The 20089-nt window shown below is 25.4% G+C and overlaps 2 protein-coding genes across 6 annotated transcripts in view; both read left to right on the forward strand.

Annotated features, from left to right (window-relative positions):
• Positions 1-3039: 3039 nt before the first annotated feature.
• LOC114125358 (myogenesis-regulating glycosidase-like) lies at positions 3040-19937 on the forward strand. 4 transcript variants are annotated; one of them, XM_050198674.1, is made up of 8 exons: positions 3040-3193; positions 4060-4161; positions 4259-4566; positions 4958-5414; positions 6473-6731; positions 7176-7557; positions 7654-7810; positions 19627-19937. In XM_050198674.1, the coding sequence occupies exons 1-8, from the start codon at positions 3178-3180 to the stop codon at positions 19839-19841; spliced, it is 1896 nt and encodes a 631-aa protein (XP_050054631.1). In that variant the 5' UTR covers positions 3040-3177; the 3' UTR covers positions 19842-19937. The 4 variants fall into 4 exon arrangements, with proteins under 4 accessions (XP_050054631.1, XP_050054630.1, XP_050054632.1 ...); XM_050198673.1 differs by lacking the exon at positions 7654-7810 and adding an exon at positions 19394-19550; XM_050198675.1 differs by lacking the exons at positions 4259-4566; positions 4958-5414; positions 6473-6731; positions 7176-7557; positions 7654-7810 and adding exons at positions 15861-16168; positions 16448-16904; positions 18260-18518; positions 18910-19291; positions 19394-19550.
• The window catches only part of LOC114125359 (myogenesis-regulating glycosidase-like), a 31061-nt gene continuing 25755 nt past the window's right edge, over positions 14784-20089 (forward strand). The window contains exons 1-2 of one of the 2 annotated variants that reach the window (XM_050198672.1): positions 14813-14866; positions 15667-15768. In XM_050198672.1, coding sequence (XP_050054629.1) covers positions 14818-14866; positions 15667-15768 — 151 coding nt within the window. In that variant the 5' untranslated portion in view covers positions 14813-14817. Of the gene's footprint in view, positions 14867-15666; positions 15769-20089 lie in introns of both variants that reach the window. The other variant, XM_050198671.1, reaches the window with a different exon arrangement.

Raw genomic sequence — 20089 nt, forward strand, 5'->3', positions numbered from 1 at the left:
TAAATAAATAAATAATTTTAACTATGTTTATCTACTATCCGTCATTCTGTTATGTATATTCAAGTTGGTAGGTTATTTTATTAAAAATATTAGTGACTAAGGGGTAAATCATGAAAATAGTAATAAATATATAATAATATAAAATTAAATGCTAAAAAACTATAATAATTAAAATAATTAAGTGGTTGGTCATCACTCATCAGGTTCATAAAATATTATTCTTTCGTTAAATTGTGCAATTTATATCTTATTGTATATTTATATTAATAATGATACAATTATATATTAATGCATTTCATTTTTTATTTTAATTTTACCAGCATTCAACTTACAAATAAAAACAAACATAATTAGTTTTTGTAAACATTTGTTATTCTATTGGGACATTAGGTATGTATAGGATACCTATATCACTGAAACTTGATTTTGAAAAATGTATTAGGTGCTAAGAAGAAACGCCACGTTCCCAAATGTGTTGACTTTACTAGGAGTCAACTAATTCAGCTCATTTTATATTACCATTCAAAATGTTGATACTGAGTTATGTATCAAGTTTTTGATAATATACCTATATGTCCATTTGACTTGCTCCACAATAATTATTTATTTTTAATATTATACTATTAATAAGGCTTTGAGTGAACTAAGTTTTAGTGAATCTTTGCTTATTTCAAGGTTTAAGACGTCTTTTTTTATAAAATAGGAAGCAATAGGTTCATGTAATCATTTATGCTATGTAATAATTACAGACCACACTCAATTAACCCACAAAAGTAGCATTTACTATGAACTATAAACTTCGATTTATTATCATCATCTAGGTATAGCTAGAATTGTGTCTAGAGTATCTAGTACACTATAGTAGGTACCTATACTAAGACCTTCTCTTTTATTGAATATCAATTGTACCTATTGTAGGTAGGTAATTTTAAAACATAAATGTAATACATCTTTAATTATTAGTTAATTGTCCAAGACTGACTGATCTACACTCCTATGCATCCAACCATTCTGGAACTACCGACCGATTTTGGTAGAGGCACACTCCTCAAAGACAGCTTTCGTCAAAAGATTGAGAACTAACGCGTGACAATAATAGGGTACCACCTACTTGCCATTAATGCGCTAGATGCGCGTGTATTATTATGTGTTTCATTTCGTAAACTTGAAATTGTAAGAAGGCTATATTTTAAATTTCACCAAACAATCCATAATTCCACTCAAAACCTAATAAAAGAATTTTAAATTAAATTTTTAACTGCCTGTACTGTATTAGTAGGTATTAAATACTAACTTATTAACCGTTGCCCGTTGGCCATTATCCAGCCACTCAACATCCTTAAATAAAACTCAGAGCTTCTCGATTATCCTTTATCCCCTTTCTACTGAGTATAATACAATTACACACACACACACATACACACACACACACACACACATACATAGTGTGAGTGTAATAAAATTACTGTAATTGTTAGTTGGAAACAATTTATAACTTGGTAAATATTAAATAAACCTACTTGAATCCTTTTCTATTGAGTCAACTAATTTATTCATTTTAATTTCGGTTATGCCATTAGAAACTCTTATTATTATTTATTTATTTTTTTTATATATGAATTTTAATTATCAAATTAACTTTCTATGTTAAAACATTAACCAAGTAATGGATATTTAAATGTTTCATAATATTTTTTGATTGATTATAAAGTATTTTTTTAGTGTATAGGCATACTAAATATGAATCATCTCATTTTAATCGTTTTATTTTATATTATAGGCACCTATCAGTCAATTGAATAAACCAGTGATTTTTAAATGAGTATTTTTTTATTTTTTTACATAACAACACAAAACAAATTTACTATAATTTTATGAATACAACATAACTCAATATATAAATTACGATACCTATCATATAAATGGATGGTATTAGAAAACAAAATAGTAGACAAATTAACAAACAGTACTGTGTCAGGGCGATTGGATACTCTAGAGCTGAATTATTAGCACCGTCAGTATTTGTATATTTATCTGCTATGTTTTACATCACCTATGATGGATATGCAAATGCTATAAGTCCCGAACCTGATAATAATAATAATAATAATGATGATGATGATGATAATAATAATAATAATAATAATGATTCAATGTTTAGGTATTATAGGTAACCAGGGTATAACCGCCCTGTAACGCATTTCCGTAAGGCTTTTCGATTCTGTGTGCCAAAGCAAATACATAAAATATTAATATTCATAACCTCTTTAACTAATAAAAAACATATGGGTGATAATATAATATAGATACCTAAATTTCTAAATGTTCATATAAGTACCTGTATTACAGGCAGCCACGAATATTGTACCTGCGACTTATTTTGATATATTTTGTAATTTATGCAGAAAACTATTTAAAACTACAAAGCTAGTTAATTCTATTTCATTCCAACAATTAATTTAATTATTTTAAAAATGTTATTCGTATTGCAATTTTTGAGTTTCATTTAGGTAACTAGGTGGTAACTACTTATAATATAGATAAATAATAATAAAAACAGCAATTTAATATCAAATAATTATACGAATAAAAAGCACAAACAATAAAGACATAATACAGACGGATGCTAAGTATTATAATTTTCCAATGTCATGATTTATCATTGGCTTCAAAATTAAAATAATAATATGTCTAGGAATGTGCATACATCATGTAATAGTTTAACATTATACATATAGAAGTATAGGTACGCATTGAAATAGGTGAGGCAAAACGAACGCATAGTCACTATTTCCTGTCCATTAGTTTTTACTTTACAGTCAAGTGCATTTAAATAAATAGGAACACTGCCTACTTAATTTTTTAATGTAAATAAAGATTAAAAAAAAAAAATAATAATAAATTGCATTCATATTTAATTAACATAAATAAACAAAATACTTCAATATTAAAATATTACTGAATGAATAGTATAATAGTTCAATGACGTAATGATGGTCAATGACGTAAGTAAAATAAAAATGTGATTAAAACGTTTATTAAAACATCAATTAGGTACCCTACTTATCACCAACAAATTTTACTATAAAATACAACGCTAGGTATAGCAGCTATCTACTATACTATGTGCAATAGCCAGTGATTCTGTATATTACGTTGCTTTTCATACGGAGAAATATGGCTAATTTTTTAGGTAATTATACATTTTATAATTATTATTGTTTTAAATCAAGGATTAGACTTCATGAATTTATGTAGATAATATATTTTATTGTGAACAATTATGATTGTCTATTCACTATAGATATTATTTGATTAAAAAATGCATTTATTTATATACATAAATATATATACTGTTGCGTCCCGAATAGGTCGATGTATGCATCAACGTACAAAATGAATACGTCGTGGTTGTTCAAGTATAAGTTAACGTTTATTAAAATAATTCTTGCACGAATACAATTATTATAAGCTTATTGTAAAATATATATAGAAGATGATGAGTGGTGTTACGACCGTCTTCTGAATGTCATAGATATCCTTAACCGTCTGTTACATAATGACCGTCTGCATGTAACCGTCTATCGAGCTCTTGTCTCGGTCTCCTTTATATATGATTTGTCGTAAAAGAGTAGGTGGCGACTCCGTCATACGAGAGGGCCCCGAAAAGACTGTTTGTGTATTCTTAAACACAACTTATCGAAGAGACATCGAGTTTTGACTTTTGGCAAAGAGACGCATGTTTCTACTTTAATTATTTAATTATTTTAATAATAAGATACTCCAAACTCTCTTGCTCTCACATGCTTGTATTAATTATTATATGTATAATGTGTCATCACATCATATCATATGAATATTATGTAATATCAGTTATACGAACATTAAGTGGTCTGCAACAATATATATATATATAAACTAAAAGTGTTAGATTGTCTATGACTATGAGAATTGTAACTATTTTAACTATTGTGCCTATTAATCACTTATTTAGTAATAATTTATAGTGTATAAAAATGTGTAATTAAATAATTTTTAAGTTCATTTTTTAATTTTTAGTTTTTTATTTGATAACATTGGCATTTTCGTCAGTATGTTTGGCGTCAAAGGATATTGTATTGTTCTTAGATAATAAGAGCAAATTGCAAGTGGAACACGGAAGTAATTTCTAAATATACTAAATAATATTTAACTATTATATTTAATTATTTAATGTGCTAATTCAATACATTGTATTGATGTACTTTATTAATTTCAGAAATAACCAATGAAAAGAGCCTTAAGCTTAACTTCCATGAAGATTGTATTGACAAAGATCCGAGTGTTTGTACACCAAAGACAAAAGGCAACGAACATTATTTGCAATACTTTTCACAATCAGAAAAACAAGAATGTAAAAATTACGAGCAAATAGCTCAATCGATGAACGATGTCTTAGAATTATGTGTCAATATGGGGAACAGTTCTTGGTATGGTGGTTCCGAAACGACTTTTCAACATTGGCCTCTGAATAAACTCGAATGGACGAATACACCATACTTAACTAGAGAATTAGGCACCCAAGCAGTGAGTATCAAATTATAATTATTAGAGTGTATTTACATAAAGCCTCTGTATAAACTTTTAGCTTAACTTTTAATTAGAATTTGACTGCTTGTTTGCATACAAGCCTAAACGAATTGTTAAAGAATTTCTGTATTAACTTTCAACTTAACTAAAAGTCAAAATTTGATGGTACTTGTCAACTAAAAAATACTAATAACTAGTACCTATATAATATATTTAAACTAAACGAACAAGATAATTCGTATTAAAAGACAAATTAATTATTTATTTTCACTAAATATCTATTAATAAAGAGGTTTAAATTTGATTAACCTGTTTATTACGTACATTTTACTTATTGATCTAATAGTTTTAATATAATTATAAGTGTTTATATTTCTTTTCATTTTAGGTCGTTGAGTCTTATTTCTTCAACTCTGACGGATATTATATTCATATTGACGAGTCTGTCCCTCTATTTGTAGACATTAATGGCCCACGACCTGGTCAAATGTGTTTTACAGCTAAAGTTGTTGCTCCATATAGAAAAACTAGAAACTTAATGCAATACCAAGTATGCAAATACAAAAACGCTCGAGTAGCGCACGAAAGAGCTATTAAAGATTTATTAGGTATGCCTACATCTATACCCGACCCATACGTAATAAAGTATCCAATTTGGTCGACGTGGGCAAGATATAAAGTTAACGTTAACACGTCCACTGTCCGACAGTTTGCTCAAGAAATAATCGATCATGGATTTCCTAGAGGTACATTTGAACTCGATGACAAATGGGAGACTTGCTATGGTAGTGCAGAATTTAACACATCTAGATTTGAGAATATAAAAGAGCTTGTTAATGAATTAAGTAAGTACAAATAATTTATTATTAAGAATTCGATTAATTTGTTTTAACTTTTAAATCATATAGGTACTATAACAGATGTACTGTTATATAGTTAATACTAATATTTCTAATAAATATATAAAATATCTGTATTCTGTCCATATTTAGAACCGAAAAACATAGCAAATAGTTAACTAAATAAATAATAAATAAAAAGTAAATTCAGTCTTTTTGGTATGATTTCAATTTTTAGTAAAAAAAAAAAAATCCAAAACCAAATGCTTTTTTAATGTTAATGTATCTATTACACAATACAATATATATATAATATATATCTAATATACTCATTACTATTACTTATAATATATTATATTATAATTACGTTATGATTCACTAAAAATTAGACAAATTTAACAATGGTGCAATATTAAATAAATATTTTAAGTGTTTTCATAGCGTGTGCTTATGTTCCTATTTAACACCCTAAAATAATGTACATTTCTCAAGTGGGTATAATAAACGAACTTTGTGTGGGTTCTAAAAAAATCAAAATCAATTTTTTTTTTAAACTAGAATGATTTTGTGTAAATTATATGAATAATAGGTATGTTTTGTGTATTATTGTTTATATAACAAAAAAATATTCAAATTAGTTGTAATTAAAAATTTGAATTTGGTATTTTAATCTAAAATTATATATTTTTCGAATTATACACGTACTTTATTTTGTATTAAAACTTTTATGACGATGCTCATTTTTTACTAAAACATTAATTCTTACATATTAAATATAAATATATACATGCTAAATGTATATTAATAAATTAAGTAAATTCAAACAAAATGTATATAAAATCATTATTTTTCGATGAACATTTTCAAAAATATAAATCTATTAATCTTATAGAAAATAATGAAATCAAAATATTGAATGATATCCACATTTCTATTCAAAGTTTTAAAGTCCTTGTTAGTCTATCTTCTGAAAGAGTATTTCTGTTTGCAGCATATTATATGTATTTTCAAACTGAGTACTTATCTGTTTAACTGTTATATTATGTTATACAATTATTTCATAGAATCAAAAGGTTTCAAGACTTCTTTGTGGACACATCCGTTTGTGAATTTGGATTGCCCTTGTCATGAAGTCGCCAAGACCAAGGGGTATCTTGTGAAAAGTACATCAAACACGACAAATACTACATGGTGGAATGGAAATGGATCTTATGTTGACTTCACAAATCCCGAAGCAGCTGCATGGTGGTCAAATGCTCTTCGTAATTTACTCGCAAAATCTGAAATTGATACATTGAAATTTGACGCAGGAGAAAGCAGTTGGTATGTGTATTAATAATTAACGTTTTTAATGTATAATATAGACTATAGTACGGCTTTTCATTGTTAAATTTGAAATTTTAAAGACTTAAATATTGTTTAAAAATATCATTGGATTTTTAGTTTGAGTCATTTTTATTAAAATAATCAAATATAGATACGTGTACAATATTTTTCTTGTGCTTAAACTTGTTTATTACATTATTCGTAGTTATAATTTATATAAAATACTACATTGGATAAATAATACAATACAAAAATGATGCAAATATATTTTATATAACTATATAATTACGTAATGCAGTATATACTAACGAACACATATTTTTAATATTGTAGTATAACGTTCTTTAAAATATACAATAATTTACACATACATTTTATAGATCATACGTCATACGAGTAAAAAAATATTAATTAAAATAATTTTATTTTTGTTTTCATCAGGAGCCCACAGCTCCCAGTATTTCATGATAACGATCTGACTTACTACCCTGACAACATCGTGAACGCATATCTTAAAACTATTTCATCTTTTGGTAATGGTATTGAATACAGAACATCTAGAAGAAGTCAAGAATTTGGTCGTCTTTTAAGAATGATGGATCGTAATTCTCGGTGGGATTTTGAACTTGGACTACCCACTTTAATAACATCTCTGATACAATTGAATATGGTCGGATATCCGTTTGTTTTGCCCGATATGATTGGTGGAAACGGCTACGATAACTTGCCACCGACCAAAGAGATGTATATTAGATGGATGCAAGCAAACTTGTTCATGCCAGTTGTACAGTTTTCGTACACACCTTGGGATTTCGATCAACAGGTAATTATACTTGAAAATTTAGTTATTTACAAAAATAATCATAAACCAAACTAAACTACTAAATTTGTAAAATATCTGGACTTCTTGTTTTTATAGACCGTAGATATATGCAGAAATTTAATGAATTTGCGTGCTAATTATACTGATACCATTATTGAACTGATGAGAAGTAGTGTAGGTAAGGGTACGCCGTTAAATCCTCCAGTTTGGTGGATCGACCCAATGGATCCGGTTGCACAAGTAATTGATGACGGTAAGTAAATAAATTTCAATTTTAATAAATACATTTTTGGTTTAAATGTATAATTTATTTTTTGTATGTTTTATAGAATATCTTTTGGGTGAAAACATCCTTGTAGCTCCAGTTATTGTAGAAGGTGCTACTTCCCGAGATGTTTATTTACCTTTTGGGTTATGGAGAGACGAGAATCATCCCAATTCACATTTAATTACTGGTAGGAAGTGGTTGCGTAATTATCCTGCCAAACTTGATGTTCTTCCGTGGTTTACGAGAGTTAAAGGTGGTCCGAATATGTTTCAATAATTATTTACTTTGTTATTTTTAGTTAGAATTTGATACAATTTTATTTTTTTATGATTTTAATAAAAATTAAAAATAATTATAGTTTTTTAATCGTTGTGTTGTCTATAAAAAAATTACTCAACCTATCTTATATAATTTTTCTTATCCTTTTTCTTTTTAATAATTTTATTTTAAAAGTTATATTTAAACTAAATTATGTAATATTTTCTAATAAAGCCGATGCTTAACTATAGAATTTAAAATATTTATAAAAAACACCAACATTTTGTATTGAAAAAAAAATTTGGCTATCAATTTAAAATAAAATCGAATGTATTATTTTACCATAACAAATCAAATTTACCGTTTCAATTTTTATAAAAGGTCTTCTCGTTTAATCCAAATGTTACAAGTAATAATTTACCCGTTCATAATACAAGTGTAAAAAATTATGCGTAAATATTAATTTAAGTTTGAAGCGATAGCATCTTCTGAAAAACAATTAAAAGATTATCTCAAATGAAATATATTTTTTTATTAAATCTTTAAAATAGTTGATTGTATATTTGTGAAAAATTTTCTCTTTTCTGGAATCTTTTATTATAATTTTTTATACCACAAACTTAATAGCTGACAGTGTACTACACTAATGTATAACATAATAAAAACTCAAATAGAGTCATAGAGATTTGACATCTAAGTGCAATATGATCAGCGATCTAGTGCGTAAGATTTGGTAGTAATTGCTTGAAATCATAGTAGGTATAATAACGTATGTGCCGGCGGATGCCGCACCAGCTGACTCACTCACATCACTGTGAAAGTGTGTACATACCTATTACAAATAGGTACTACGGCACCATTCCGACCGAGACTATAAATTAATTTCAATTCTTTAAAAAACAATTGGTATATATTTTTTCGATTTTTGATTTTTAACTAATAACTAATTAGATACATAAAATGACATCTCACATATTGTACACACATTCTAAAACGTCATTTTCATATTGTCACACAAAACCGGACAAATTTAATATAATTACCAACTCAAAATCTTGAAATTAGTAAACTATTTCTTAGTTATAAATCAATAAAATGTTCAATATTTATACTTAAGGCTTAAAAATGTAATACTAGGTTTCTCATAAGTAGACTTATACTTATGCTCACTGAAATCCTAAAAAATCGAAAATACAATATTATGTAATAGGTAATTAAGTTTTTTTTATTTTTATAGAAAATTAAAACACAAATTTTGAGAAATTGTACCTATATTTATAAACAAAGAATAGGTAATAATAATTATATTAGATTATTATTATATAATACAAAACTATTCATAGGGACTTACAAATGTTACTTAACTATGATATATTTTGATATATGCAATTTTCTAAGCATTTAAATTAGTTTTAAGGGAGGCTCGGTGTCAGATTTTCAAATTTTCCGCAATTCTATAAAATTTAAAAATATAATTTTGTATTTTAGTCATCATCTTAATTACAGGTAATAATTTTCCACTAATTTACTACCCGATACCTATTTAGAGGGGTTGATAAGGTGTATTATATCGAAGAAATGTCTTCACGGGAATAATACTCAGGCTTGTAGAATTGTCGGATTTTGGTAACTATATTTTTATTTGAAAAAAAAACACTTCCTACAGGCCACATCGAACTCCGATTTTTATTTTATTAAAAATAATAGTAAAATATAATTTATATAAAATTGCTTTAAATTGTATTATTTTTGAAGATATATTATTAAGTTTGAGATGAAAATTTTGAAAAACGGAGATCGATGCGGCCTGTAGAATATTACCCTCTGTCAGTTAAAAACAAAAATATCAAATTTGGTTGGTTGGTTCTACGAACAGTACCCTATTTTCGTAGAGAGTATTTTTGTGTACAAAATCGCATTGGCATCGGGCGCCTTAATTAACCTAAGGTATTGGCTATTCATACCCCATGAGCCTATTCTTACTGTTTAGGTTAAATTGGTATTGTCTCAAAATTTAATAACTACATATTATATTGTAATTTAAGATGCTATTATAGATTATAATAATTAATAATATAACGACTTCCATTTTTTGTAAAAATGCACGTATGTATTTCATTTAAATATTTAATAAAATATAATATGCTTACAGACGATTTCCGTTCACAATAGTTTTTCGTATTACTTAATTATGAGGTATATATGAAACTGTACAATACAGCAGTTTCCTGCATATTTTCCTAGTTTATTTTTTTACTGAGACTAATAAGTCCTTGACTGACGGGGTATGGGAACTATTTAATCTATATTATCTGAGACATATATTTTTTTTTAAAGTATTAAATAATAATCATATTTTTATTAAAATGTATTTGTTTTATATAATCTATTATGTTTAATACCTATCTCAAAGATTATTGTTTTTCTTACAGAAAACGAATCACAGTACCTAAATTGATCCTTGACTATCTATATTTCCGTATTGTTTATTTGAAGCAGTGGCTTTGTACTGAAATGTTTTTATTTGTTTATTTTATTTAATATTTAAAGTAGAAGTACATACAAACAAATTTATATAATAAAATAATAAGATAATGACATAGACAATTATATAGACATTGTCTATTAGATATGTCATAATAGTGTTATATTGAATGACTATATCAATAAATATTATATTAAACATTTATTGTAATTTGATAATATCACAATAAGTTATTTGGTTTAGATAACTATGTACTTATTATAGTATAATAAAAAAAAAAATAAAAAAATAAAACATTCAAACCGGGTTTTGATCACTACTAGTTAGTAAGCAGTTGGCTAGTTAAAATTACTAAACAGTTAATGAATTAATAGCGAGCTAATTATCCTTTATATACGGTTTAATGGCCCGTGAACACCGATTGGCCCATTGAATCACTTAATTAATCAATTTTTCATGAGTATTTCATGAATTGCATTGATGTTTTTAATAAATTAATGGATTATCTAAAATTTTATTAAAAATAAGTAAATTTAAAGTATAAATATATTTAAATTTATTACTGTTTTCAATTAAATAAATAATATACCTACCTATGTAGGTAACTAAACCTATAGTTTTTATTTATTTTTAGTTATTTTTAGAACTCTATTTTACATAATACCTCTTTTTTTAACATTTAACTAAGGTTTTATTGAATTAATAATTGAATACATTTTTGACGATTATACCTAATAGTTAAACAAATTATTTTAAGGTAAATAATAATAGGTAGTATTTCAATGAATATACTTGTATATAAGTTTATATAAGACGAGATAAAATAAAATTACAATTCAAAACCATATTTATAGTTTTAACAGGATCAAAATTAATCTTACCTAGTCGAAAGTGTATGGAAGTATATTGTATAAGATACTTACTAAGAAACATTAAAAAGGATGAAATATTTTATTTTCAAATGTTTGTAGGTACATAATTTAGATTCTAAATTGAGTGATAATAATGTATTAATTTTACAATGAAATGTGTTTTTTTTTGTGTCTGTGTAAACAATAATTTGTCTAAATAATGTTTTGATTTAAAACTTCATCGGTGGTTTCTGGAGGAAAATTGAATATCCATATGCATTATAGAGGTTCTAAAGTAGTTTCCAAAAGAATCAGGAAAAACAAATAAAAAGTAACGGAAAATGGGAATTTTTTCACAATACCTGTTTTCGACAAAATCGATTACCTGCTATCTTGTATTATTGTAACTTCAAAAGGAATCACTGTAAAAACTTGCAATTTTCAACCAATTTTTAATATTAGCGATATGTATGGTTAAATTTTCAAAATATTCTGGATTATTTTGAGCTATTTATAGACAACCAAAATTTTCGATTTTTCTAAGTATTTTATTTTTTTTTTAATGTCGATAAAAAAAAAACTTGAACATTGAATAGAAGGTGTCCTATTAGTTGCTGTTATTGTAGTTAAAAATTGTTGGTCACTATTTTTTTTTAAAATAAAAAAAAAAATAAATAAATATAAAAATAAATAAAAAAAAATAAATGATAAAAATTGGTGATATCAAAACAAAAACCCTCCGTCTAACTCCGTGTAAAAATTAGCTAAGTAAAAAAAAAAATCAAAAAAAAAAAAAAAACGTATAACCAAAACATTTTTCGCTTCATATAGAATTTATAAAACCAGTAATTTCAAAGCACTATAAAGATGTGATATCATAAATAAATGCCAAGTAAACTGAATTTAAGTATATTTAGTCTGTTTCGATAATTTATTTACTTGGCGAGGAAATTTTTTACTTCATAAGAACCGTGGCGCTGGATGAATAATTAGACAATAAGACATTATAAATTAAAAATATTACAGTGAACATTTCTATAATAATCAAAATAATACTCTACAACCAATAATAACACTGTATACTCTATATTAATACTAAAATTTCCTCGCCAAGTAAATAAATTATCGAAACAGACTAAATATACTTAAATTCAGTTTACTTGGCATTTATTTATGATATCACATCTTTATAGTGCTTTGAAATTACTGGTTTTATAAATTCTATATGAAGCGAAAAATGTTTTGGTTATACGTTTTTTTTTTTTTTTTGATTTTTTTTTTCCTTAGCTAATTTTTACACGGAGTTAGACGGAGGGTTTTTGTTTTGATTATAATATATGTAGCCGTTTATATTTTAATTCGTCACTAAGAGAACAAACAAAATACTATTTAAATGCTTAAAAAAATAACTGAATAACTTTTAGCTGTAATGGCTCTGTCGAAGGTGTGCAGACTAAATAAGCTCTCCAAAAACTACACCCTCTGAAGCCAACTGCAGTAGGAGGAATAAATGCCGCTAGAGAGCTAGATTAGAAATGCACATCTGTTTTTCACAAAATATTTCTTCTGTACATTTTTTAGGAATATAATGATTATTTAATCTATTTTGTGTAAATTTAATCGGTTTTAATAAATAATTAGTAATTGAACGTTTGTGGTTTAATCCCAAGAGAATGAAAAAAACTTGTATTGAATTTTTACAGTCCTTTTTTAAAATAATATTATTTCTTTTTATAGTAACTAAACCACAATATTATTCACGTATCAAAGTTTCTCCATCGGGAAGCTTTTTAATTTAGTGAGATATTTATTTTCATTCTTTCATCTCATTCAATTATTGTTTTATTAATTTGAATAGATTGTGTAATAAGAAAAATACATAATTAATCTACATTTAAGTCACTTCATGATCATTAATTTTTAATAATGAAATGTTTTTTTTAATCGATTATCACTATAAAATATAAGAAAAGAAATCATATTTAAAGCAAATTAATACTTTTTAATTGAAGAGTACTTTATAATTTGTATAATTCATAATAATCGTATGCATTAAAATAAAAAATATTCGTGTTGTGACCTAAGACGATGCTAAATTAGATGTAAGAAACTAGGTATTTGTGTGCTAACATTGGTTTTTACAATATTTTAATGTTTAAAAAGTAATAGGCGTTTTTAAAACGCAATATAGGTAGGTACTAATAGTCCACTTGATTGAAGTCTCCAATCAGCGATCATAGTGTTATGTATCTATTGACTGTGAATCGTTATTCGTTTTATTAATTTGTATTATTATCATAATATGGTTAATCAATAAGTTAAAATTTGCACAGAAATAATTTTGAAATAATATCATAAGATACGTATTTAAGCTTTTTACACAGGTCCATGAACAGTTGAAATTGAAACACTATTAATCATTTTAGATAAAAAAAAAAACTAATATTATATTTAATATGTCATTATTATTTAATAAACTAATAAAAATGATTAAAAACCAAATGCCTCGTGGACCGTGGTTATTATTTCGTATATTTAATGACACATATTTTATTTAATCAAGATGTAAAAAACACATTCATAATTATAACTTATAATAAATTAATACGAATATAAATTCTATATTATATATTTTATCTTATTTAATATAATAACATATACCTATTATTATACCTTCGAAAATATTGTAAAATGTAAAGTAGAATGCTAATATTATTATTACCTATATAATAACCAAATCTGAAATGTACAAATGTTGATATCCGAGAGTTTTATACGATTCATTTTGGTATAATAATTTGTAATTATACAATTATAAGTAATACGTATACACATTAAACATTTCACACATGAGGACATTCTATTAAATTCAAAATTATAGTTAAAATTATTTTATTTAAGAGTATGAAAAAAAAAACCTCAAATTAAAAAATTATTATTATTATTATAACAAATACTATACACATAGAAGTATAGGCTAAAATATAGTAAAGAGTAGTATAAAGGTTATAGACTTGCGTGCGTGCTAAAGTGTGCCAAGCAAAAAACTGAGTGCATTGTGGCACTACATACTTACGCTTTCCATATTTTTTAGTTTTTTAATCGAAAAATTATTGAAGTACTTAAAATACTATGCAATTATGTAAACAATGACTTTTGTTTATTTTAATTGAAATTGAAATTATATGTTATTAACATAAGTAAACAAAATACTTCAATATTAAAATAATTGAATGAACAATTTAATTGTATTATTTAATAAAATAAACAAATATACAATGACGTAAGTAATTTCATAGTGTTAATTAATATCAATTTGTAACAAATAAAATTTTACTATAAAATACAACGCCGTTCACTTAAACAAGCACAGTATTTTACTCTCTACCAGTACTGCTATGTATGTTACGTTTCAATTAAATCTAACAAACATGACAAATTTATTGGGTAACTATATATTTTACAATTTTTTCTTTTATTTTATAATTGAGTTTGAATAATACGAAATCAATTTATGTATGGTTGTTTATAATATAAAATATTGTAAATATTGTATAATATAATATATTGCTTTGCAATTTCAAATTTCATTGCATTTTTTTCATAAACTTTGTTCAATAGGGTGTGATCAATAAATATATTATGATGCCTATTTTACTAAATAGCAGTATTATTTAACAGATTAAAAGTAAATATAATCTAATATTTTTGATTGATCAATATAATTTTTAAAAATAAATAGAAATGATGTAATATAATATTTCTTTCAATACAATATAATATTATAAGTAATAATAAGTGTTAAGTCATAGTTCTCATAGTTTTCAGGAAGTGTCACAACTGAGTGGCTTCTTCTAAGAAGTATTTCAATGTCATTGCAAAGTAACACATATTATCGTTCTATTCTGGGGTACAGGCTGTACATCTCTCTTAAAAATAAAAAGTTAATTCTTTTGTTAAAAAAAAATGTATGAATATGAATTATAAATGTACTATAATAATATGTATTTATATTTATTGTTTTTAACAAATTCAAACTGAACACACAATTTTATTATATTTAACTGATTATTTAGTTTGTATACAATATAATATAGCTATTTATGAGTATAGAAGGGTACTTAGTTTCATATGTAAATATCAATTTTACTAAATTTAATATTTAAATTTTGGTTCAAACATTATAAATTTAATATTGTATAGATAAATATGATAATTAAAATTAACATTTTTTTTTTAATTTTTAGTTTTATATTTGATAACATTGGCATTTTCGTCAGTATGTTTGGCGTCAAAGGATATTGTTTTGTTTTTAGATAATAATAGCAAATTGCAAGTGGAACACGGAAGTAATTTCTAAATATACTAAATAATATTTAACTATCATATTTAATTATTTAATGTGCTAATTCAATACATTTTATTGATGTACTTTTTTCAGAAATAACCAATGAAAAGAGCCTTAAGCTTAACTTCCATGAAGATTGTATTGATAAAGATCTAAGTGTTTGTACGCCAAAGACAAAAGGCAATGAAAATTATTTGCGATACTTTTCACAATCAGAAAAACAAGAATGTAATAATTATGAACAAATAGCTCAATCGATGAACGATGTTTTGCAATTTTGTGTTGAAATGGGAGACAGTTCTTGGTATGGTGGTGCCGAAGTAACTTTTCAATATTGGCCACTGAACAAACTCAATTGGACGGATAATCCTTATGTAACTAAATCAGCAGGTGACCAAGCCGTGAGTATATTAATTCTTTATAAATATTTAACTATACACCGTTATTAGTATACCCACCACATGTATTGAAATTTTAAAATAGATTTTAAGATATTTTCCAATAAAAGATACCTAAATTAATTGCTTATAATAATTATACATAATTTAATGAAATATATTTCAATATTTTGGACCAAAAATTTATTTTTATTTTAATTTTAGTTTTGTTCAAACAAGCTAATTAATTGATTTGATACTATAACAGATACACCTTTTTTTTTTTTTTATTTGTTATTTTAGGTGATCGAGTCTTATTTCTTCAATTCTGATGGATATTATATTCATATTGACGAGTCTGTCCCTTTATTTGTAGACATTAATGGCCCACGAATAGGTCAAATGTGTTTTACAGCTAAAGTTGTTGCTCCATATAGAAAAACTAGAAACTTAATGCAATACCAAGTATGCAAATACAAAAACGCTCGAGTAGCGCACGAAAGAGCTATTAAAGATTTATTAGGTATGCCTACATCTATACCCGACCCATACGTAATAAAGTATCCAATTTGGTCGACATGGGCAAGATATAAAATTGACGTTAACACGTCCTCTGTCCAAAAGTTTGCTCAAGAAATAGTTGACCATGGATTTCCTAGAGGTACACTTGAAATCGATGACAAATGGGAGACATGCTATGGTAGCTCAGAATTTGATACGTCTAGATTTGAGAACATATCAAAACTCGTTAAAGACTTAAGTATGTATGCAACAGTTTATTATAATTAGCGTTCAGAAGTTATAGGAGATAAAGAATTTAGATATTAAGAAAAAAAATCCAATTTATGAAAAAAAAAATAATATATTAAACATCAATCACTTTTGACACAATAATAAAATATAAACATGCACTTTATTTTCTATAACTATTTAATAGAATATTTAAAATACAAGTTTTGAATTTTTATTTTTTCAACTCATCACTGTAATATCATTAATCAAATATAAATTGACAACATATTAAAAAATATTATGTACATAATATGTTTAACAATTTTTGAGCTTTAATTAAAATCTATTAGTGTAATTTCCTTATATTAATAATATTTTACAGACCTTTTGTTTGATAATTATTACTGTTTCTTCGTTTAAATAGTTAGAATATTTATTAAAATTTTTTACTGAACTGGTACTCAGTACCTAATTAAGGTTAAATAAATAAATTCAAATCAATATTTTGTTTCGAGTTTGAGTTTGCTTTCAATATGAATAATTATATATTGTATACAGTATTTCATTCCGGTTACTGGTTAGTTTAGGTTTTGTCCTTTACCAGACTCTTGGTACGATTTCAATTCTTCATATAAATATCAAACCATTTTATAAGGATAATAATATACAACAAGATGTTCATAAATTTATCGCTCTGAAATCATCAAAACAAAATATTCAATGATTATTATTAATTATACAACAATATTATTATTTCACTTTCAAGTGATTTATGAATTTAAATTATTTTAATACAATAACACAAAAGATAACCTGCATTCATTTTTTGTGATTACGTTGTTAACTTTTATATTATAGACCAAAATTCAAAATTATGTATTTAATTTAAACAGTTTTACTAACATTCTATATCATGTTTTGAATTTTAAGATATATTTCGATGTTTATATTTAATAAAAAAATAATTTTTACCAATTAAATATAAAATAAAGTTATACTGTTTAACTATTAAAAATATCATATAAACTGAACACATGTATACATTTTATCAACGTATATTAAGTCATACGATTAAATTAATTTTAAATTTTTTCAATTTTTCAAATAGATTAAGTTGTTTATAAAGTTTTGGGTATTATGAAGTAGCTGTTAAAGTTTTTTGAAAATATTTTACTCATGCATTATAATATAATGGTATATATTTATTAAATATTTATGCAAGTTAACATTATAGATTATATAATATAATATATTATATAGGATTTTAAATTCATAAATATTTGTAAGATAATTTTCTTGAAAAATGTATTAATAAATATGTATTTACCGGCTTGCTTAATATTTATTTGTTTAACTCTTTTTTTTTATATAATTACTTTACAGAGTCAAATGGTTTCAAGACTTCTTTGTGGACACATCCGTTCGTAAATAAAGAATGTCCTATTCACGAGTCGGTCAAAAACAAAGGATACTTTGTAAATAGTACAACAAATACAGTTGATTCTAAGTGGTGGAATGGTAATGGTTCTTATATTGATTTTACAAATCCCGAAGCAGCGACATGGTGGTCCAATGCTCTTCGTAATTTACTTGCAAAATCTGGAATTGATACATTCAAATTTGATGCGGGAGAAAGCAGCTGGTATGATCAAATTTATAAAATCATACAACTTAATTTATGTATAGTTCTTATATATGAACGTTTCACTAAGTATAATTCATTTCATACAAATGATCCTTTTTGATCAAACTAAGTATAAACTATCCTATATTATTATAAAAAAATATGCTTTAACATATTATCTTAAAACAATACATTTTTCATTAATATAAAAACTTTAATAAGTGTATACATTTTTATAAATTCTAAAAATGTGTTTCATTCTGTTGTTTTTTAACAAAAATATATAATGGTATAATAATGATAGTTAAAACAAAATTAAAATGTTCAAATATAAACGTAAATAAAATATGTAGTTAATAATACGTATATAAAATGTAATAATAAATATGATTGTTTTATTTTTACACAGGAGTCCTCAACTACCAATATTTCATGATAATGATCTAACATACTATCCTGATAACATCGTAAACGCATATCTTGAAACCCTTGTGCCATTTGGTAATGGTATTGAGTACAGAACATCCAGAAGAAGTCAAAGATTTGGTAATCTTTTAAGGATGATTGATCGTGAGTCTCGATGGGACTACCAACTAGGACTACCAACATTAATAACATCTTTGATACAATTAAATATGATCGGATATCCGTTTGTTTTACCTGATATGATTGGTGGAAACGGTTACTACAATGCACCACCTTCCAAAGAGATGTATATTAGATGGATGCAAGCAAATGTGTTCATGCCAGTTGTACAGTTTTCGTACACACCTTGGGATTTCGATCAACAGGTTAGTATGCTTGGAAATTTAATTAATTATAAAAATAATCATTAACCAAACTAAACTACAAAATGTTTATAACATAATATTATGTATCTCTCGTTTTTATAGACTGTTGATGTATGTAGAAATTTAATGAATTTGCGTGCTAATTATACAGACACCATTATTGAACTGATGAGAAGTAGTGTAGGTAAAGGTACTCCGTTAAATCCCCCGGTTTGGTGGATTGACCCCACAGATCCAGTCGCACAAGTAATTGCTGACGGTAAGTAAACATATTTAAATTTTAAGTAACTATATATATTCGAATAAATATTTATTTTATAATGTACATTTTATAGAATATCTTTTGGGTGAAAATATCCTTGTTGCTCCTGTAATTGTCAAAGGGGCTACATCCCGAGATGTCTACTTACCTTCTGGGTTATGGAGAGATGAGAACCATCCCAATTCACACTTAATTACTGGTAGGAAGTGGTTGCGTAATTATCCTGCCAAACTGGATGTTCTTCCGTGGTTTACTAGAGTAAGACCAGGTTACAATACGTTTAAATGAATTTCCTTAAATGTTACCATTAGATATAATTTTATAATTTTTTTTTTTTTGAATGTACATATAAAAATTGAATAAAATATATTTTTTTTAAATTAATTTAATGGATTTTTTTAATAATAATCGACCTTCTTAAATCATTTTCATTATTTTTAAAATGTTTTGATGTATATGGTTAGTGTTTGGATATGTGTCATATTCATGTATCTGTAGTGTTAATACATACATTATAGGTGTATAATATATATTAT

The sequence above is a fragment of the Aphis gossypii genome, chromosome 1, assembly GCF_020184175.1.
Source record: "Aphis gossypii isolate Hap1 chromosome 1, ASM2018417v2, whole genome shotgun sequence".
In the NCBI taxonomy this organism is placed as follows: domain Eukaryota; kingdom Metazoa; phylum Arthropoda; class Insecta; order Hemiptera; family Aphididae; genus Aphis; species Aphis gossypii.